The sequence below is a fragment of the Dendrobates tinctorius genome, unplaced genomic scaffold, assembly GCF_039654945.1.
Source record: "Dendrobates tinctorius isolate UK_male_01 unplaced genomic scaffold, ASM3965494v1 ptg000367l, whole genome shotgun sequence".
NCBI classification, from domain to species: domain Eukaryota; kingdom Metazoa; phylum Chordata; class Amphibia; order Anura; family Dendrobatidae; genus Dendrobates; species Dendrobates tinctorius.
Genome location: NW_027362033.1, coordinates 1,262,009 through 1,284,135, shown reverse-complemented (window position 1 = coordinate 1,284,135; position 22,127 = coordinate 1,262,009). Strand labels below are relative to the sequence as shown.

Here is a 22,127-nt window from a genome sequence, read left to right as displayed (position 1 = left end):
GCTTGCTCTGCCTCGCTCTCTCCTATGGTGCTCTGTAGTGCTCCCTGGCACACGCACCATTTCTCCTCTCCTTAGTGCTCGTTTCTTTGTCTAGTCCCAAGGTCTTCCCTTGGCCCGGCTCTGGGCTTCTGCCTACGCTCCGCTGCTAGACTCTGTCCTCTCTCTGACCTGGCTCTGTTTCTGCCTGTATTCCTTGCCTTGTTCCCTGCCTTGTCCTTGCATTGAACCCCGGCGTGGGTTCCCCTTGGCCGTCTCCTGTGCCGTGGTAAGTGCCACGTGTTTGTGTACAGCCGTGTGTACTGGCCAGTGTGGCGTGCCCCCTGCGTGGCTCCTAGCACGCAGCCCTTCCTTGTGCCCTGCCTTGAACCCTGGCGTGGCTCCTAGCACGCACCCTGCCTTGAACCCTAGCGTGGCTACTAGCAAGCACCCTGCCCTGAACCTGGCGTGGCTCCTAGCACGAAGGTTCCTTTGCCCCCTCCTGTGCCTTAGTCGTGCCTCGTGCTGGCGTTACAGCCGTCTGCATTGGCCAGTGAGGTGTGCGTCCCTGCGTAGCTCCTAGCACGCAGCCCTGCTCTGAACCCTGGCGTGTCTCTACACGCACCCTGTCTTGTGCCTTGGCGTGTCTCTACACGCACTCTGTCTTGTACCTTGGCGTGTCTCTACACGCACTCTGTCTTGTACCTTGTGCCTTGGCGTGTCTCTACACGCACTCTGTCTTATCCTATGCTTTGGCGTGGCTCTACACACGCACCCTGTCTCGTTTCTGAACCCTGGCGTGTCCCCTACACACGCACCTCGCTTTGAACCCTGGCGTGTCCCCTACACACGCACCTAGCCTTGAACCCTGGCGTGTCCCCTACACACGCACCTAGCCTTGAACCCTGGCGTGTCCCCTACACCCGCACCTAGCCTTGGACCTTGGCGTGTTCCCTAAACACGCACCCTGCTTGGATATCTGTCGTGCCTCCTTGCCTGAACCCTGGTTTGCCTGCCGGATGCCCGGAACCTGCCGACCGTTGCCAGAGGTCCGGAACCAGATGACTGCGGCCTGATGTCCGGTGCTGACGTCCGCAGCCTGATCCCTGGACCCTGTCGGTTTGCCAGCAGTCCGGAGTCCGATGCCATTACCTGTGCCTAGGCGTGCCATCTGGCACGTACCATGTTATGGACCTTGGCGTGCCCACGCGCGCACCTTGCACGTTTTGCTTGTTTTCTCTGTATGTGATCTTGTGTTATTCTAATGAAGATACCTTGCACCTACGTCTAGTCTCGTCTTGCTTCCTGCTCGTCCTTGTCGTCAGACACTCGTCTAGTGTCCCCTGAGCCGGCCGTCTGGTCCCAGCAGTCGTGGTGGCTCACCCCCTTGGTCTTGCCCCTGACACTCCCTGTATAGGGGGTGGATTCTCACAAGGTCAGCTCGCCCTCGGTGGGTGGGTGCCACGACCCAGAGGGTCCACTCAAAAAATGGGCTCAGCAGGAGCTGAGTCCGTCACAGTTAATCAGGCCATGGACTCCGCTGGTACCTCGGCTACCCGTCTGATGACCCGTCTGTTATAGAATCTGATCTGCTCTGTCTCTTGGACTCTCCTGGATATGGCGGTACCCCGGCCACTCTTCTGATGTAAATCAGACCTGGCCCTTGACCTCTGGACTCATTTGGAAATGATGGCAGCCAGAGTAAGAAGACTTGCTTGTCTAACCGCAGTCCTCCCCACTGGATCTTCGTGTCTCGTTAGCGGCTCCTGTGTCTTGACCGGTGCAGGTGTCCGTTTCAGATGTCGGATCAACATTGTTGGAGTGGTTTGTACTAAACTCTGGTTTCTGCCAAAGAAAATTTTTTTTTTTTTTTCTTCTTTCCAGCCCCGGTGAGAGGGGGCTTAAAGAGGGGGGGTACTGTCACGTCCGCCATGTCTGTTTGTCTCAAGAACTCCTGGAGCGATGTGCATGCGCATGTTTTGTCTGCTGTCCTGCATTTTCGCTAGAGCTGTGTGCAGACTCACCTCATGTCTGAGCTGCAGGATCCCTGCGTTTCTGCTCTGCCTTCTGTGATCTTCTCGTCATGTCTGGAGTCCTTGATCATGTGATGTTTCTTAAGATCCTGCACTGTCTGGTTCTGCAATCATCTCGTCATGTCTAGAATCCCGGATCATGTGTTCTTCCTAGGATCCTGCACTGGTTGGTTCGGTGATCATCTCGTCATGTCTGAAACCCTGATCATGTGACGTTTCCTAAGATCCTGCACTGTCTGGTTCTGCTATCATCTCGTCATGTCTAGAATCCCGGAAGTTCTCCCCTGGTCCTGACCTGGAGGAGGAGGTGCTATGCCCTATATCAGGCCGCCTCTTCCTATGCTCAGGGCCTGATTATTGTGTTGCTTCCCTGCAAGGCTCTGGGTCTGTGGGGTTGCTCCCTCTATTCTGTGCCCTTGCACTTTGCTCTGTAGTGCGTCTCTGCGCACGCTCCGTGCTCGGATTCCGCCTCTTGTCTTGTGCCATGTCTTGTGTTGTCTCTCGTGCCATGTTTGTCTTTGCCTTGCCTTGTAGTCCTTCTGCTGTTCTTTGTCTTAGTCTGTTTTGCTATGTCTCGCCTTAGCTTTGCTTTGACTTGTAGTCCTCCCTGTGTTCTCTGCCTCGCCTGTTTTGCCATGTCTTGCTTTTGCTATGCTTTGACTTGTAGTCCTCCCTGTGTTCTCTGCCTTGCTATTCCTTGCTTTGTGTTCCTCCCTATGGTCTCAGTCTTTGCTTGCTCTGCCTCGCTCTCTCCTATGGTGCTCTGTAGTGCTCCCTGGCACACGCACCATTTCTCCTCTCCTTAGTGCTCGTTTCTTTGTCTAGTCCCAAGGTCTTCCCTTGGCCCGGCTCTGGGCTTCTGCCTACGCTGCTAGACTCTGTCCTCTCTCTGACCTGGCTCTGTTTCTGCCTGTATTCCTTGCCTTGTTCCCTGCCTTGTCCTTGCATTGAACCCCGGCGTGGGTTCCCCTTGGCCGTCTCCTGTGCCGTGGTAAGTGCCACGTGTTTGTGTACAGCCGTGTGTACTGGCCAGTGTGGCGTGCCCCCTGCGTGGCTCCTAGCACGCAGCCCTTCCTTGTGCCCTGGCGTGGCTCCTAGCACGCACCCTGCCTTGAACCCTGGCGTGGCTCCTAGCACGCACCCTGCCTTGAACCCTGGCGTGGCTACTAGCACGCACCCTGCCCTGAACCTGGCGTGGCTCCTAGCACGAAGGTTCCTTTGCCCCCTCCTGTGCCTTAGTCGTGCCTCGTGCTGGCGTTACAGCCGTGTGCATTGGCCAGTGAGGTGTGCGTCCCTGCGTAGCTCCTAGCACGCAGCCCTGCTCTGAACCCTGGCGTGTCTCTACACGCACTCTGTCTTGTGCCTTGGCGTGTCTCTACACGCACTCTGTCTTGTGCCTTGGCGTGTGTCTACACGCACTCTGTCTTATCCTATGCTTTGGCGTGGCTCTACACACGCACCCTGTCTCGTTTGTGAACCCTGGCGTGTCCCCTACACACGCACCTCGCTTTGAACCCTGGCGTGTCCCCTACACACGCACCTAGCCTTGAACCCTGGCGTGTCCCCTACACACGCACCTAGCCTTGGACCTTGGCGTGTTCCCTAAACACGCACCCTGCTTGGATATCTGTCGTGCCTCCTTGCCTGAACCCTGGTTTGCCTGCCGGATGCCCGGAACCTGCCGACCGTTGCCAGAGGTCCGGAACCAGATGACTGCGGCCTGATGTCCGGAGCTGACGTCCGCAGCCTGATCCCTGGACCCTGTTGGTTTGCCAGCAGTCCGGAGTCCGATGCCATCATGCCATTACCTGTGCCTAGGCGTGCCATCTGGCACGTACCATGTTATGGACCTTGGCGTGCCCACGCGCGCACCTTGCACGTTTTGCTTGTTTTCTCTGTATGTGATCTTGTGTTATTCTAATGAAGATACCTTGCACCTACGTCTAATCTCGTCTTGCTTCCTGCTCGTCCTTGTCGTCAGACACTCGTCTAGTGTCCCCTGAGCCGGCCGTCTGGTCCCAGCAGTCGTGGTGGCTCACCCCCTTGGTCTTGCCCCTGACACTCCCTGTATAGGGGGTGGATTCTCACAAGGTCAGCTCGCCCTCGGTGGGTGGGTGCCACGACCCAGAGGGTCCACTCAAAAAATGGGCTCAGCAGGAGCTGAGTCCGTCACAGCATATCAACCAGTTAACCAGTAGGCCGATAGACCTCTGTAGCGATGCAAGTCGATAACCTGCGGGGAGCGAATATCAGAAGTGCGCACACAGCAACCATGCTTTCTGCAGCAGCACATCCAGGCCGGGATAGTGATGGAGAAATTGCTGTTCAACAAGGTTATTATTATTATTATAGCACCATTTATTCTTTGATGCTTTACATGTAAGGAGAGGTACTGTATATATAATAAAAAACAAGTATAGTAATCTTAAACAATACATGTCATGATTGGTACAGAAGGAGAGAGGACCCTGCCTGCGATGGGATGGGTGCGGATGCAGTAGGCGAGGGTAGAGCTGGACATGCAGTGGTTTGGTGGATCAGTGGTCACTGCAGGTTATAGGCTTGTCGGAAGAGGTAGGTCTTCAGGCTCTTTTTGAAGGTTGAGGATGTGAGCCATGCAAGGCATAGGTGTGAGGTTGTCACAGCATAGTGCCGTCCCAGGTTTGCACCGTTATCGGACACTGCCTTCCCAGGCTCCAGGTTCAGTGGAGAAAGCCATTTCTCAAACTCAGCCTGGAGAGCTGTCCACAACTCAACAAGTTGTGTGACTGCGATCTCCAAGGCATATCAATTTTGACAGTGCCTGATTGTGGTGAGCCCTGGTTGCGCAGTACGAGGTGGAGGGATTCTCTGCACTGTTGGAATGGATGTCTCATTAAAGGAGAAATTGAGGGTGTAGGTGGAGGCCCTAGAGGAAGTGAAGGAGTCAAAAGCAGTGGAGGAAGTGTTAGATACAGAGGTTTGTCTCACGCTATAGAGTCCAAGTCCTCTTCCTCTCTGAAGAGGCAATTTGCATATTATTCTCCCAGAGGAGCATTGCACAGCGAATAAGCCTCCTTACCTTAACAAGCCAGAGCTGGCATGTCACTCTCCACAAGGAGAAACCTAACCCCTTAGACCTCAGTCCAGAGCCTCTCACCTAGAAAAATCAGTTCTCATACTTTGCACTGACGAGAGCCAATAGCCCGAAACACCGTGTCTGCAAAAAGAGATTCTGATTTGGCTTTTATCCCAAGTCGTATTACAAGACTCGTTAAAGGGTTTATTGTGACTTGTATGATCGCTGTTACCAACAAGTGGCGCTATAGACTTCAAGTCCTCTTCCTCTCTGAAGAGAGCAATTTGCATGGAGTTTTCTGTTAACCCTTGTTTGTCGGGTTGGTGTACTGCGGTGCACAATAGCACCCCCCTTCCCTGGGTGGGTAAAGAGAACAGACAGGGGGCTAACTCAGGAGACAGGTCAAGGGTCAAGGCCCCGGCATCTTCACCTTCGAAAGTATCCCAGGGAATAGAGCAAGCTAGGGCACCTCTAGAGTTGGGGACAAGGAAGGAGCCCCTGATCACCCCACAGCTGTGTCATGACACTCCCTCAGACATTAGCACAGATTCCCCCTCACCCACAGACATTACCACAGATTACCTCCACAGACCGACCCCACAGACGTCACCACACCTCCTCCCCCCACAAACACGTAGCCATCCCCCATATCCATATACCCACCTGACATTGACAGCTTTCCCTTACAGGGAACACGATCGTCCACAAAACCCCCGATAGACGGTCTGCGAAGCACAAAACCATAAACGTAAAGATCCCAGATACAAGACACATAATACTGGATACACTGGAGGCGCAGCCTCCATCTTTACTACTGAGGAGCGGTGGTCACACAGATCTCACCGGCCTCTCACTATGTACAGTCTTGGCCGAAAGTGTTGACGACCTTGAAATTGTTCTAGAAAATGAAGTATTTCTCCTAGAAAATCATTGCAATTCCACCTGTTTTGTTATATACAGGTTTATTTCCTTTGTGTGTTTTGGAACAACAACAAAAAAAACAAAGGAAAAAAAGGCAAACTGGGATATAATTTCACACAAAACCCCAAAAATGAGTTGGATAAAAGTGTTGGCACCCTCAGGTTAATATTTGTTTGCATCCTTTAAAATAAATAACTGCAACCAATCGCTTCCTCTAATCCTCCACCAGCTTCTTGCACCTCTCAGGCTATGTGCACACGCTGCGGTTTTTGCTGCGGATGCGCTGCGGTTCTGCAGACAGTAGCATGTTATGGGATTTACAATCTGCGGTGCACACGCTGCGGATTTTTAACTGCGGAAAAGCTGCGGTTTTGAATCCGCAGAAAGAAAAGACATGTCACTTCTTTTCTGCGGATTCCGCTGCGGTTTACCATCTCCTCCATTGTAGAGGTGATAAACCGCAGATACCAATCTGCAGCGCATGCACATAGCCTCAGGCTACTTTCACACTTGCGTTTTTTTGCGCTGCATTTTTGTGCATAAATGCTCATGCGTTTCTTCCCTATACTTAACATGGGTGCGGCATTGTCATGCGTTTGTACGCGTTTGTATGCGCATGCATTTTTTTGTAGTGTGCGCCCGGGCGCACAAAATGCATCCTGTTGCATTTTTTGTGCGTCCGACCTGTCTCAAAAAAACGCATGCGCCGGAATTCACCCAAGAACACATTAAAGTCTATGGGAGCGCTGACGTGCGCATAGTCATGCGCACGTCAGCGCAAAAAAAAACGCATGTCTCATCTGTCCACCAGATGCTTTCCCAGAAGAACGTTGGCTTACTCACGTACATTTTGGCAAACTGCAGTCTATCTTCTTCATGTCTCTGTGATAGCAGTGGGGTCCTCCTGGGTCTCCTGCCAAAGCTTTGTAAGAGTGGGTACACTGTGCTGCTGTGTTCCTAGCCCTAAAGACACCAATCACATCAACATTATGTAATGTGAATAGTGTCCAGTGTTTATATGCATCTAGTGTGTAATAATATACTGCTCAAAAAAATAAAGGGAACACTTAAACAACAAAATGTAACTCCAAGTCAGTCACACTTCTGTGAAATCAACACTGATTGTGATTCAATTTCTCCCGCTGTTGTGCAAATGGAATAAACAACAGGTAGAGATGATAGGACGGTCACTAACATCCATGTGTCTGCTCAGAGTGCCTAGGGTTCCCTTTATTTTTTGAGCAGTGTATAAGTACTGATAATATAATACCACCCTTAAGGCTGAGTTCACACGTTGCATTTTTTTCGCGTTTCCGCGGCGGTTTTAACCGCGCGATTTTGCCGCGAAAAATAAGCATCCCATGCATTCCTATGGGATTCCGCAATGCTGTGCTAATGCTGCGGTTTTTACTGCGGCAGAATCGCTTCGTGGTAAACACCGCAGCATGCTCATTAATTTGCGGAATCGCGGCGATCCCACACCCATAGGAATGCATTGCTCCGCTTACTTCCCGCATGTGGCTGTGCACACCATGCGAAAAGTAAGCAGAACAATTGCGGATGATACCCACGGTCCGGAGGAGAGGAGACTGTCCTCCGGGCTTTGGGTACCATATCCCTGTAAAAAATAGAATTTAAAATAAAAAATATTGTTATTCTTACCTTCCGGCGTCCCGCGCAGCCTTCCCGCCTCTCTCCACGCTCCCGGTCCCAGTAAGCCTTTGCGGAAATGCCCGCGATGGCGTCCGTTCTCACGACGTCATCGCGAATCACCGCAAGACGTCGCGATCCCACGAGAACAGACGTCATCGCGGGCATTTTCGCAAAGGATTACTGGGAACGGCTGCGCGGGACGTCGGAGGGTGAGAATAACACCATTTTTTATTTTTTTTTACATTTTATCTTTTACTACTGATGCTGCATAGGCGGCCTCAGTAGTAAAAAGATGGTCACACTTGTCAAACACTATGTTTGACGAGTGTGACCAACCTGTCAATCAGTTCTCCAGACGATGCTACAGATCGCTTAGAAAACGCTAGCATTCTGCAAGCTAATTACGCTTGCAAAATGCTAGTTTTTTCCACGGGAAAATCGCGGGAATTTAAAATGCGATTTTCCCGCGGAATGGAATTCTGGAATTCTCGCGGTAATTTCCGCGAGAGTTCCGGTACGTGTGAACTTAGCCTAAGGACGCCTCAACTCACTAGGATTCACCCCGCTGTCACCCGATCCCCAGGTATACGAAAAACGCAGCCCAATGATGACGGAAATAACGTAGGCTCCGGAGGTGCAACAAATCTCCAGAGCGACGACCTGTGGAATAGGTTATGTACAGTATGTGCATTAATGGGGGTAACTTCAACTGGAAGGTCCTAGTGCTGAGGATGGGCGACACCCTATACAGCCCGATCTCCATAGAACTCCAGGTCCCAGATGCATACTTCTAATTGATGTCTTTAGCGGACACCAACATGAACGCATTCACACACAGGTCCAGACCTGAATGTTTATTTCCACGCGTACATTTGCCAACAGATGGTAATTTCTTTGAGGAACAGACAACAGAAAGGTCCCCCATCGTGTCCCCAAACAAATACTCTCAGGATATTCAGGGGGAACCACCTTCCACCGATCCCTCCTCCAGAGAGGACACAGAGACTCAGAGTTTACCCTGAGATGAGGGTAGAGTCTTGCCCCCTATTCCCTGATAGCACCTTAGCTGCATCCTCCAGAGAAGAAGTGGTAGATATGAGACAGATGGCAGAGAACATAGCTCCCAGGCAACAGTCTTTACAAGACTTGCCACAACTAATTACTTCCCTAGACCGACAATCTATGACCGGATTGCGTCTCTTTAGCCAGGGAAGGTCTAAAACGATTGGAGTTGGCATACTATCCAAGATGTATCACGACAGGGACTATTCATGAAGAGTTCCTATGCGCAAGTTAATATTGCCTACGACTTGGGTCAAACTCCTCTGGCTGACAGGAACAGAGCCAATTGCATGAATGGAAAAGGGATTCACTAACATCCTAACAATCAGACCACGAGTCTGAACAAAGCGAGAATCCACCAGTGTCACCCCAGCTTCACTACCCACAAGAATCGGTACAGTCTCAGTCTCTCCACCAACCACCACTTCATCTGAAACGGAAAACTGAGACCTGAAGGTGGAGAAAATGTACACACCCTGGTCACCTCCCTCCACACGTCCAGGCGAACGCAGCTTTTGTGATGAAGTGTATACTTTGGTCCGAGCCGGGCACACATTGATATAATGATCAGTCAGACCACAGAAAAAACATGCCCTCACCCCACGGTGAACCACAGGCAACCTAGTTTGAGAGGAGACTCCTCCCACCTGCATGGGTTCATCCATCTGCACCAGTGTGTCCTCCTCCCTAGAAAGAGCAACAGGGGGTAAATTCGGTGTATGTCTCTCCATAAGGCGTCTATCCACCCAGATAGCAAGGGCCATGGCAGCCTCCCAACGACCCAGGAGTATGATACTGCACCAGAGTATCCTGAAGCCTAGCTGACAAACCCTGACTCCTAAAGGCAGGGTCATTCCACTGAGTGTCAGTGGCCCATCTCTGAAACTCTGAGCAGTATTCTTTAGCCGGCCAGGCCACCGAGCAGTCCTCCTCAGCCAGCCGGGCCCTCTGCTTGATCTTATGGATTGGAGACTCAGCCAGGGAGACGCCATCAGGATCCCCATACTCCAGCGTCAATGCCGCAAAAAAATCCTCCATCGACCGCAAAGATGGTGAATGGTTGGCAGGGAGAAGTCCCAGGAATGGGGAACACCCTTGAGAAAGGAGACTATAATCCCCACATGCCTTTCCTCACTCCCTGAGGAATAAGGGTGAAGCCTGAAATATAATATACAGGCTTCTTTGAAAACCATACATTTATCTCTCCCTCCAGAGAACCTGTCAGGGAGAGATATTTTGGGTTTCGGTTGAGCCTGGACATGAGCCAAGAACAAGAATTCAGACATCTGCTGAGGTTGCTGCACCACCTGAGACCGCAGCTCCGTTACCTCATCCATGAGGGTCTGGATCAGGTGAGCAAAAGCCTCCGCTTGAGCCATAGCTTCACCGGAAGAATGGTATGGTTGGTAATAATGTCACACTCGGGATGAGTAAGTCCGGCGGACGGCACAACACACAAACAATGGGGTGAAAAAAGGGAGAGGAAAGCCCTAACAGTAGGGAGCGAGGGATGGGCTACCTCTTGACTACAACCTGTGCGTATCTCTAACCTCCCCTAAGTTCCCTAAACGGGTCCTTCCCCCTGTCGCCATCACGTGCCTTGCCCCTAGCTGTCACCTCACTATACCCTGGCTAGTGCACTGGCCGGCAAGGACGCTAGCTTCACCACTGCAGATGGTATCCACACAGGGGAAGTGACAAACACAAGATAGACAAGGAAAGGGAAAACGATACTTAGCTCCAGCCTCTGCTGCCAAGCTACAAACCACAAAGGCTACGGAACCAGGAACCCAAGCTCCACAGAAGCAGCAGATACACAGCTAGCACCAGAGAGCAAAAAACTCCTAGGCTGATCCTCATAGAAAAACTATTACCGACAGTCAGCTGATGCGTCATGTGACTATTTAAAGGATGATGGGAGTGATCACCACCCACATCAGCTGACCAGCAACAAAGTAGCTGCCAGCAAGGACACTGACATTAACCCTTGTAAGCCAAAAAAAAAAAAAAGCAACATTTATATTACAGCAGAACCAGAGCTGCCACAAATACAAAAATGAATTGTGACACCTCGCACTTCACTACCATGGTGGCGGATGTATACACTGTCTCTACTTGCGACTCGAGCCATGTCAGAATACATCTAAGAGAACCTAGCCAAGGGATTCATCTGTAAATCCTCTTCTCCTGCCAAAACCGGCTTATTCTTTGTGACTAAGAAGGATGGTTCTCTACTCCCCTTTATAGTGGTTTTGTTAAAGGTGCTGTCCACTACTAGGACAACCCCTGCTTAAACTAAATGTTCTGCCCCGATTAAAATAATAAAGCCTATACTCACCTCCTATGCCGGCTCCGTTACAGCGGTGTCAGCACTTTCGCTCTCGGGGACGTGATGAGGTAGAATGACACGATTGTCTCCGCATCACTGTCTCCGCATCACTGTCTCCGCATTTGGACAAAGTGAACATGAACAGGCAGTCCGGGCTGCAGCGGATTCCTGGATTCCTCTTCATGTTCAGTTCATATGAAGGGACAGACAGTGACGCCAGCAATGATTTGTCGCCGGCGTCACGTGTCACAACACCGCATCACAGCCCTGGGGAGAGCGAGTGTCGACACCGCGAGAACAGTGTTGGCAGGAGAGGTGCGTATAGGCTATAATATTTTATCGGGGCCAAACATTTAGTTTGATAAGGAGTTGCCGTAGTAGTCGACAACCCCTTTTAAGACCTTGATAGTCTATAAAGAACAAGTACCTTCTGCCTCTGATTTCTCAGCTGACACAATCCGTGGAACAAAGATCTTCTCTAAATTAGATCTCCTAGGGACTTACAACTTGATTTTAATTTGTAAGGGCAACAAATGGAAAATGGACTTTAATACTCGTGACAGCCACTACGCGTATCTGGTCATACCCTTTGGGCTGTGTAATGCACCAGCCATGTTTCAGGAATTTGTTACTGACACCTTTCAGGATCTCCTCTATGTTTCTGTGGTTGTGTATTTGGACGATAATCCCCCCCTGACCTTTCTTCCCACAGGCAGTACATTCATCAAGTACTCCAGGAGAACAATTTGTCAAATTGTCCAAATGTATCTACCAAAAAACCTACAGGCAATTTATCCCGCACGTCTTGTCACTTATGACACCTATCTCCGCCTTAACCAAGAAGGGGGTCAATACCAGAGACTCGCCTGTGTCGGCCTCCCAGCATTTGAACCCCGATCACAACAAGCAGTTTGTCCTGTCGTGCCAGAGCAGTGCTTCTGCAAAAAACTTCTTTGGGAAGTCTGTCTCTTGCATCTTTTTTCTCCAAACAGTTTCGCGGGCTGAGCGAAATTATTCTATTGGGGCTAGTGAACTTCTGGCTATCAATTTGGCGCTTGAGGAGTGGAGACATCAATTGGAGGGTGCCAGCTCAGACCTTACCGCAGTCTACGCTGAGCTGAATCCCCATCAAGCCAGGTGGGTAATCTTCTTTGCTCGTTTTAATTTAGACTAGAACTTCCAAACTGCGGAGACAAAACGTTAAGGCAGATGCCTTGTCTTGATCACATGATGTGACCGATTCTACAGTGGAGCTTCAGCACATCATTGACCTGGTCAATATTATTGAGGCAGCCCCTATCCTTTTAAAGGACCTTCCACCAGGCAAGAACTTTGTCCCCTCTGCTAGCAGGAAGATAATTCTGTCCTGGGACATGAGTCGAAGTTTGCTGGTCATATGGGCATATGCAAGTCCACCAAACTGATTTCTCACAGCTATTGGTGGTCAAGGATGTCTGGGACTTCATAACCTTGTTCACAATGCGCCAGAACAAGTCTTCCAGAGGTAAGACTGCTGCTTCTGCTCCCTGGCAACATATTGAAGCATGGAGGAGGAGGTGTGATGGTGTGCGGGTGCCTTGCTGGTGACACTGTTGGGGATTTATTCAAAACTGAAGGCATACTGAACCAGCATGGCTACCACAGCATCTTGCAGGGGCATGCCATTCCTTCCGGTTTGCGTTTAGTTGGACCATCATTTATTTTTCAACAGGACAATGACCCCAAACACACCTCCAGGCTGCGTAAGGGCTATGTGACCAAGAAGGAGAGTGATGGGGTGCTACGCCAGATGACCTGGCCTCCACAGTCACCAGACCTGAACCCAATTGAGATGGTTTGGGGTGAGCTGGACCGCAGAGTGAGGGCAAAAGGGCCAACAAGTGCTAAGCATCTCTGGAAACTCCTTCAAGACTGTTGGAAGACCATTTCAGGTGACTACCTCTTGAAGCTCATCAAAAGAATGCCAAGAGTGTGCAAAGCAGTATTAAAGCAAAAGGTGGCTACTTTGAAGAACCTAGAATATAAGACATATTTTCAGTTGTTTCACACTTTTTTGTTAATTATACAATTCCACATGTGTTAATTCATAGTTTTGATGCCTTCAGAGTGAATCTACAATTTTCATAGTCAAGAAATAAAAGAAAACTCTTTGAATGAGAAGGTGTGTCCAAACTTTTGGTCTGTACTGTAAGTTTGGGTGTGAGGGGCTGGGGTCCTGGAGCATCAGTCACATTGGTCAAAGAATATCTAGTACAGGACTAATGTACTGTTCCCACCAGCCGTATGTTAGTCAACGTAGCCGGAGAGAATCTCTGAACATTCGGAGGGCCCGACTACATTTAGACTGGGGTCACAGTCATGGAATGGTGGATATAGTGCGGCACCTACCAGTAGATGTGTTGCTGAGAAACAACCTAGGAGCAGGGTTGGTGTGCCACTGGGCCAATGTTGTAACCCAAATTGGTTCACACTGTGTCAGCCGACAGGGAACAGAGCAGTCTCAACATGCCGACAACTCTCCTGCCAGTGGTGAGTAATGCACAAAGTGTAATGACTGTTACCATGAAGGAGCATGACCTGTGGGAGGTAGATGACATCAGGGAGGAGGCCCAAAGACTTTGGGACACTGGGTCTACCATCACACTAGTCAGAACAGATATTGTCCTCCAGAACACCATATAACAGGCCACCAACTCAACACCTCCCTAACTGAGGGTCAGCGCTCTGGGGATGGGAGCACATATCTGGGAAATATACGGGCCGATGTATGGGAGATGGAGTTGGAGTGGTTCCATCAGTACGGGCAGATCCGTACAGCTGAGCTGCAGAATCGGGGGGGGAAGCAACACCGTTTGCCTAAATAAGCTTCCAAAAGCCCCAGGATGTATAGGACGCCATGTTTGGATGCAATGGAAACAAATTTGGTTCTCTTTGGGTATGTATGGAGTTTCCCAGGTCAAACTGGTGATTATGGGGTGGATATTGCAGACCCCACGGGAGGAACAGACCACCATCCCGGCGAACTGAATACAAAGTCCTCGTCTTAGGGCTGCCCCCATCGGGGAGCTGGCAGGATCTGATTGATCATATGAGAGAAGCTGGAGATGTCTACTATGCCGATGTACACCAGGGCGGAATGGGGACTGTGGAATTTATTCACAAGGACGACATGGAATACGCCACGAGGAAACTGGATGATTCAAAGTTTCGGTCTCATGAAAATGAAACCTCTTACATCTGTGTCCATGCTGAAAAAGTGGGGGAGGAATGCGAGGAGCCGGCCATGGACAAAAGACTATTGGACCGATGGACATAGAGCGGAGTCCATGGCTCTAAGGGTTGCAAACTTTTTCTGGCCAATTGTTGGGGTTTTGCGTTAAAACTATATCCAATTTGCCTTTTTTTTCTGTTTTTTTTTTTGTGTTGTTCCAATACAAATTAAGGAAATAAACATGTGTATAACAAAACATGGAAAATTGCAATAATTTACTGGGAGAAATACTTCAATTTCAAGGGTGCCAACACTTGAAGCCATGACTGTACCTTACTGCAGGCACGACATCCATACATAACACTGAGGAGCGGAAGTCACCCGTACGAGTCCTTCCTTACCTGCGCGCGCTGTGCTGTAGGACCTGCTCCTCCTTGCGATGCTGCAGCTCAGATAGGTAGGTCATGATGCGGCTGTTACAGACCAGCAGACTCTTGGCTGCCTCCAGGGCTTGCTCTTTCTGAGTACAGGCTCCCAGAAGCTTCACCGCTCCCTCGCGGATCCGGACCTCATGGTCGATGCGTTTCTGGATGTCTGTGTCCTGTAAGAAAGCACAGTGGGTGTCAGAGAAGTGTACATGCTGCCAACTACCCGTGCCCTGGCCACACGCTCGCCCACCCCCCGGCCACAGACTAGCGCCCCCCAGCCACACATTCACCCCTGCCTCAGATGGCATCCCCCAGACACACATCCTCAGGTAGCAGACCATACCCCACTACCAATGACTATCAGCCCCATGGCCACACACCCGCCTCTCCTGGCCATACACTCGTCTCTCCTGGCCACACACCCGCCTCCCCTGGCCACACACCCGTCTCCCCTGGCCACACACCCGCCTCTCCTGGCCACACACCCGCCACTCACCCGCCTCTCCTGGCCACACACCCGCCACTCACCCGCCTCTCCTGGCCACATACCCGCCTCCCCTGGCCACATACCCGCCTCCCCTGGCCACACACCCGCCTCCCCTGGCCACACACCCGCCTCTCCTGGCCACTCACCCGCCTTTCCTGGCCACACACCCGCCTCCCTTGGCCACACACCCGCCTCCCCTGGCCACACACCCGCCTTTCCTGGCCACACACCCGCCTCTACTGGCCACTCACCTGCCTCTCCTGGCCACACACCCGCTGCTCACCCGCCTCTCCTGGCCACACACCCGCCTTTCCTGGCCACACAATATAATATGGAAAATTCTGAAGGGTTCACAAACATTCAAGCGTCACTGTATGCACTTCCACACAATATACGTATACATACAGTCCACCATGTTTCTGATGCCAGTTCATACATAAAAAAGCTGGAACTAATGGCTGTTTGTTGTTTTTGTATCACAGACATACTGCCCCCCATACAGCAGATCGGCACAGTCCACCCTATCATAATGGGTCGTTCAGAGTCAGTGAAGACTAAACCAAAGAGCAGATTAACTGACAGCAATGACAGTCATTGTACTCTGATGTCTGCTGCACATTAGTGATGAGGGCATACATACACCCTCCACCACCAAATGCACAGCTTCTAACAGATGGAGTCACCACGAGGTTCTGGTCTTCAGATGGGATAAAAAAAGATTTTATCATATAAGATCACCAATATCCAGGAATCACACTACAAGTAGAGGCCATACTGCTAGAAAGCTTTCTTACCACCTCTTCTAGGCTTAACATTTAAAGAGATGTGTAATGTCCCTTTATCTTCAACCACACCAAGATGTCTCCTGTACCTGCATCATCAGTCACAACCTCATCTCACAACCTTCTCCAAGACTTTTCCTGTACTACTCCTCCATCAGTCACAACCTCATCTCACCCTCATGTCCAATACTTCTCCTGTACCACTCCTCAATGAGTCACAACCTCATCTCACCATCTGGTCAAAAACTCCTGCACTACTCCTCCATCAGTCACAACTTCATCTCACCACCTTCTCCAAGACTTATCTGGTACTACATCTCCATCAACCACAACCTCATCTCACCATCTACTTCAAGAATTCTCCTGCATTACTCCTCCGTTATAAATCACAAACATCACTTTGCCTTCTGCAAGACTTCTCCTCCATCATCAGTCATTACTTTATCATCTTGTCCAACACTTCTGTACTACTACTCCATCAGTCACAATCTCATCTCACCATCTTCTCCAAGGCTTCTTAAGTCGTTCTCCTCCATCATTCACAACCTCACCTCACCACATTCTTGAAGACTTCTATACTGCAGCTCCTTCAGTCACAACCTTATTTCATCACAGTCTCAAAATATTTCTGTACTAGTCGTCTATTGGTCACAACCTCATCTGTCCACCTTCTTCAAGACTTGTTCTGTACTACACCTCCAACAGTCACAGCATCATCTCCACAGCTTCTCCAAGACATCTTCTATACTTCTCCATTAATAACAATCTCATTTCAACACCTTGTTAAATACTTCTGTACTACTACTCCAGTCACAACCTCATCTCCCCACCTTCTAGAAGACTATTGTCAGGGATTTATTTGTCTATCCCACTCTCAGTCCCGGTCCGGAACTTGCAGCTCTCTGACGCGTCCCTTACCCTCAGGTCTGTCAAGGAACTACATATAGAATAAGTAGTCGCCAGAAAGGCTGCCTTGCCATGTACTCGCTATTGGACACTCTGCAGTGAGGGTGGTATGTATATTCCCAGTCTCAGGACGCTCCGTCACTGCCAGAGTCTCCTAAATCCCCGAGAACACTGTGCTGCCACAAGCTGCTCTTTTGACATTAAAACCAACATTGGGTCAGGAGCCCATCCACAAGATAGCGTAGTTTAGCACGGAGGACGTGGCGGTTCATAGAGCAAGGAAAACGAAACTAGTAAATTTTATAGATTTACTCCAGAAATTATAGGCAGTAATTACAATAATACAGAAGATATTACAAAAGGAGACAAAATACGATACATACAACAGTTACAAAACAAGAGGGACTAAAATAAGAACTTACACATATCAGTCACTGGTACGACGTGTTGATGAGGGAAGGGGAGTTCCCAAGGACAAAGATTTAGTCCACAGCATAGATTGTAGATAGCTGTCTTCCCCAGGACTGAACACACTCCTGACTGAGCATCTGAGCTTTATACCTTTGCCCAAAACAAAGGGACTCCCCCCTTTCTGACCTCACTTAGTGGGCTGGGTACGCTCTTTTTGGAAAGTTATTAAAAACATCTAGTTGCCAAATCTCTGGCTGGGGAGCTCGGAGAGTGACAACAGGGGTATCATATGTTCGGCTACGAATTTATCTTTCTTTAGATACCAAACATCATATGTCTGTATGTCTGGGAGGCTTATACCCTTTTCTCGGTTTCTGGTGGACGCAGAAGTCGCAAAACGATGCTGCGTGTAGCTTTAATCATGCCGATCCCGAAAATATAGGTTTCCTGTCTCTAGGCTTATTGTGTGTTATTAAATTCGATCTGAAATAAAGAAACCTGTGCCTGGAAAACTTCCTGCCAGTTACTTCCTGCTTAAGCCCGGAGACCATGATCTCTCATTACACAAAGCTCGTTTACCTGAAGGGAGGGTCGAGGGGACATTCCACCAAGGATAAAGAGGGATGGGGCTGCGTGTGTGGGGGGGACGCAGCATGAGAAGCTCAGTGTTATACTGCAAAAACCTAATGGGGGTGAGGCAGCATGTCATTCACAAACCATGGAGATGTAGCAGGCAGCTCTGGACGGATGATTTGGTTATTTACGCAATAACTCATTTTCCTGACAACTATTCCTCCATCATCAGTCATAACCCTATCATCTTGTCCAGGATTTCTCCTGTACTGCTCCTCTATTAGTCAGAACTTCATCTTACCACGTTCTCCAAGAGTTCTCCAGTCACAACCTTATCTCACCAGCTTCTCCAAGACGTATTCTGTCTCTTCCATGAGTCACAACCTCATCTCACCACCTTTTACAATACTTATCTGGTACTACTCCTCCATCAATCACAACCTCATCTCGCCACCTTCTCCATGTCTTCTCCTGTACCATGAAGACTTCTTATGTGGTCTTTGCATGAATGTAAGAACCAGATAAGACTGCTACCTCGGAGCCTCTATACCAATGTCTTTCCATATACTGCATGTTGTGATTCCATTGCTTCCATCATTACACAAATAATAGTTACAATCACAAGTCAGGAGTGTCCAGGCTTATCACACCCATCGCAGAAATGTCCAGAATGTCCACTCTGCTTGTGGAAAGTTCTTGTATCAGGTTCCAAGCATTAGAGCATTTTCTTCCCCAAATGTTATCTTTTGTGGTCTTTGGGACATATTGTCCCTCCACAATCTGCCCTTCCCTCCATTAAAATTCATGAAAGGGTTAAGCTTGTGACGTTAGTAGTGTGGGGGCGCAACGGACCCCAATGTCCTTTTGAAAATGTCAGGACACGCGAGACACAGAAATCATTGTGTGATCAGCTTCTGAGATGGAGCTTGGCTGCCCGTGACATAATCCTACATATGTCTGCAGGGATGCTTCATGCCGACCTCACCATACAGTATCCACGCGTACAATGCTGAGCTGGGAGTGTTGGGGCCCTGTGGCCCAAAATCTACTTTCGAAACCTGTAAGGAATTTCTATATGAACTGGTGGTCATGTCCAGTACCTCTTTGGGGGCATGTGTCTAGAATCTCCATTGGTACTCCCTTCCAATGTCACCATGAGGGCTCATATCTGCCATGTGTCTTTGTACTTGAACTTAGTGCATCCTGTATCTGTGACACTACCGCTTTCTTGTACGGACACGTATTAACATGTCACGACAGTGTATTAACCAGCTGACAGCAAAGTCCGGTGCCAGACATCATGACAAGCTGATGGCAGGGTACAGCGCCATACATGACTAACTGATGGCGGTTTCCGGGTCAGACATAATCACCAGCTGTTGTCAGGATCCAGTACCGGACATCAACACCAGCTGATGGCGAGGTCCAGTGGTGGACATCCTCACCAGCTGATGGCGAGGTCGAACAGTAGGCATCCTCACCAGCTGATGGCGGTGTCCAGCACCTGACATCACCAGCTGATGATCGGGTCCAGCAGCGGACATCATCACCAGCTGATGGCAAGGTGCAGCAGCGGACATCATCATCAGCTGATGATGAGTTGCAGCGGCGGACATCATTACTAGCTGATGGCAAGGTCCAGTAACTGACATCACCAGCTGATGGCGAGGTGAAGCAGCGCACATCATCACCAGCTGATGGCGAGGTGCAGCAACGGACATCACCAGCAGTTGATGGCGAGGTCCAGTAGCTGACATCATCACCAGCTGATGGCGAAGTGAAGCAGCGGGTTCATCACCAGCAGATGGCGAGGTCCAGTAGCTGACATCATCACCAGCTGATGGTGAGGTGAAGCAGCGGACATCATCACCAGCTGATGGCGAGGTTCAGCTGCGGACATCACCACCAGCTGATGGCGAGGTCCAGCACTGACATCACCAGCTGATGATCGGGTCCAGCAGCGGACATCACCAGCTGATGGTGAGGTGCAGCAGCGGACATCATCAGCCGATGATGAGTTGCAGCAGCTGACATCATCACTAGCTGATGGCGAGGTCCAGTAGCTGACATCACCAGCTGATGGCGAGGTGAAGCAGCGGACATCATCACCAGCTGATGGCGAGGTGAAGCAGCACACATCATCACCAGCTGATGGCGAGGTGCAGCAACGGACATCACCAGCAGTTGATGGCGAGGTGCAGTAGCTGACATCATCACCAGCTGATGGCGAGGTGAAGCAGCGGACATCATCACCAGCTGATGGCGAGGTTCAGCTGTGGACATCACCACCGGCTGATGGCGAGGTCCAGCAGCTGACATCATCACCAGCAGATGGCGAGGTCCAGTAGCTGACATCATCACAAGCAGATAGTGAGGTGCAGCAGTGGACATCACCACCAGCTGATGGCGAGGTGCAGCTGCGGACATCATCACCAGCTGATGGCGAGGTGCAGCTGCAGACATCATCACCAGCTGATGGTGAGGTGGAGCAGCGGACATCATCACCAGCTGATGGCGAGGTGGAGCAGCGGACATCATCACCAGCTAATGGCGAGGTGCAGCAGCGGACATCACCACCAGCTGATAGCGAGGTGGAGCAGCGGACATCACCACCAGCTGATGGCAAGGTGCAGCAGCGGACATCATCACCAGATGATGGCGAGGTGGAGCAGCATCACCAGCTGAGTCCAGCCTGTGACATCAGAGGATGAACACTGTCAGAACCTAGCCCAGCTCTCATAGCTGACTCCGACCAGTGTAGGCAATGCTCCGGCTGATATCCTGCCCTGACAGAGTACAGTACATAGATCCATACTGCTGCTGTGTAGGATTCTCCATGCTGAGACACAGTAACGAGCCCTCAGCTGTGTGAGCAGGACTATGTCAGTAAGCCTCTCATACATAACGTATATTATATACAGCGCCCCGTTGGTGAGGGACCGTCACATGCAGTGGGTGTGATATATAGGTCAGGCGGTTACCTGCAGGCTGAGGGCGATCTGCCGGATGTACAGCATGTTCATGTCCTGCAGGATCCACAACTTCTCCTCCATCTCCGACCACAGATCCGGGGGCTCCCATGGGCGACCTTTGTCCTGCGCCATCACCGCACCCCGATTCCCTGCAAACTAGGATCTGTCACCCCAACACCGGGAGACCTGAGCCCAGAGTAGAGCCCTGCACCCCAGAGTTATAAGGGAGGCAGGTTGTTATACAGGGGACCGACGGGACACAGCGTAATACAGAGGGGCCCTGCACATGCATAAAACGTACACAGCGTATTATACCGCTATAATGAGTCCGGAGCGTTATACCGGGAGCAGGAGATTATAGTGTTATAATGAGTCCGGAGTGTTATACCATGAGCTGGAGATTATAGTGTTATAATGAGTCTGGAGCGTTATACCAGGAGCAAGAGATTATAGTGTTATAATGAGTCCGGTTTACAGTGTTATAATGAGTCCGGAGCGTTATACCAGGAGATCATAGTGTTATGAGTCCGGAGCGTTATACCAGGAGCAGGAGATTATAGTGTTATAATGAGTCCGGAGCGTTATACAGGGAGCAGGAGATTATAGTGTTATAATGAGTCCGGAGCGTTATACCGGGAGCAGGAGATTATAGTGTTATAATGAGTCCGGAGCGTTATACCGGGAGCAAGCGATTATAGTGTTATAATGAGTCCGGAGCGTTATACCGGGAGCAAGAGATTATAGTGTTATAATGAGTCCGGAGCGTTATACCGGGAGGAGATTATAGTGTTATAATGAGTCCGGAGCGTTATACCAGGAGCAGGAGATTATAGTGTTATAATGAGTCCGGAGCGTTACACCGGGAGCAGGAGATTATAGTGCTATAATGAGTCCGGAGCGTTATACCGGGAGCAGGAGATTATAGTGTTATAATGAGTCCGGAGCATTATACCAGGAGCAAGAGATTATAGTGTTATAAGGAGTCCGGTTTACAGTGTTATAATGAGTCCGGAGCGTTATACCAGGAGATCAGTGTTATGAGTCCGGAGCGTTATACCAGGAGCAGGAGAATATAGTGTTATAATGAGTCTGGAGCGTTATACCATGAGCTGGAGATTATAGTGTTATAATGAGTCCAGAGCGTTATACCGGGAGCAGGAGATTATAGAGTTATAATGAGTCCGGAGCGTTATACCGGGAGCAGGAGATTATAGTGTTATAATGAGTCCGGAGCGTTATACCATGAGCTGGAGATTATAGTGTTATAATGAGTCCGGAGCGTTATACCGGGTGCAGGAGATTATAGTGTTATAATGAGTCCGGAG

The 22,127-nt window shown here is 50.1% G+C and overlaps 1 protein-coding gene and 1 pseudogene across 5 annotated transcripts in view; one reads left to right on the top strand and one right to left on the bottom strand.

The window, feature by feature from the left end:
* RTKN (rhotekin) overlaps positions 1-22,127 on the bottom strand; it is a 91,663-nt gene that overhangs the window by 23,938 nt on the left and 45,598 nt on the right. For 2 of the 5 annotated variants that reach the window (XM_073562796.1, XM_073562793.1), the window contains exons 2-3: positions 14,645-14,844; positions 5,731-5,792 (exon numbers count right to left, since the gene is read on the bottom strand). In XM_073562796.1, coding sequence (XP_073418897.1) covers positions 5,731-5,792; positions 14,645-14,844 — 262 coding nt within the window. Of the gene's footprint in view, positions 1-5,730; positions 5,793-14,644; positions 14,845-20,811; positions 21,329-22,127 lie in introns of those variants that run through there. The other 3 variants (XM_073562792.1, XM_073562795.1, XM_073562794.1) reach the window with 3 other exon arrangements.
* LOC141075675 (serine/arginine-rich splicing factor 9 pseudogene) lies at positions 9,963-14,348 on the top strand (annotated as a pseudogene).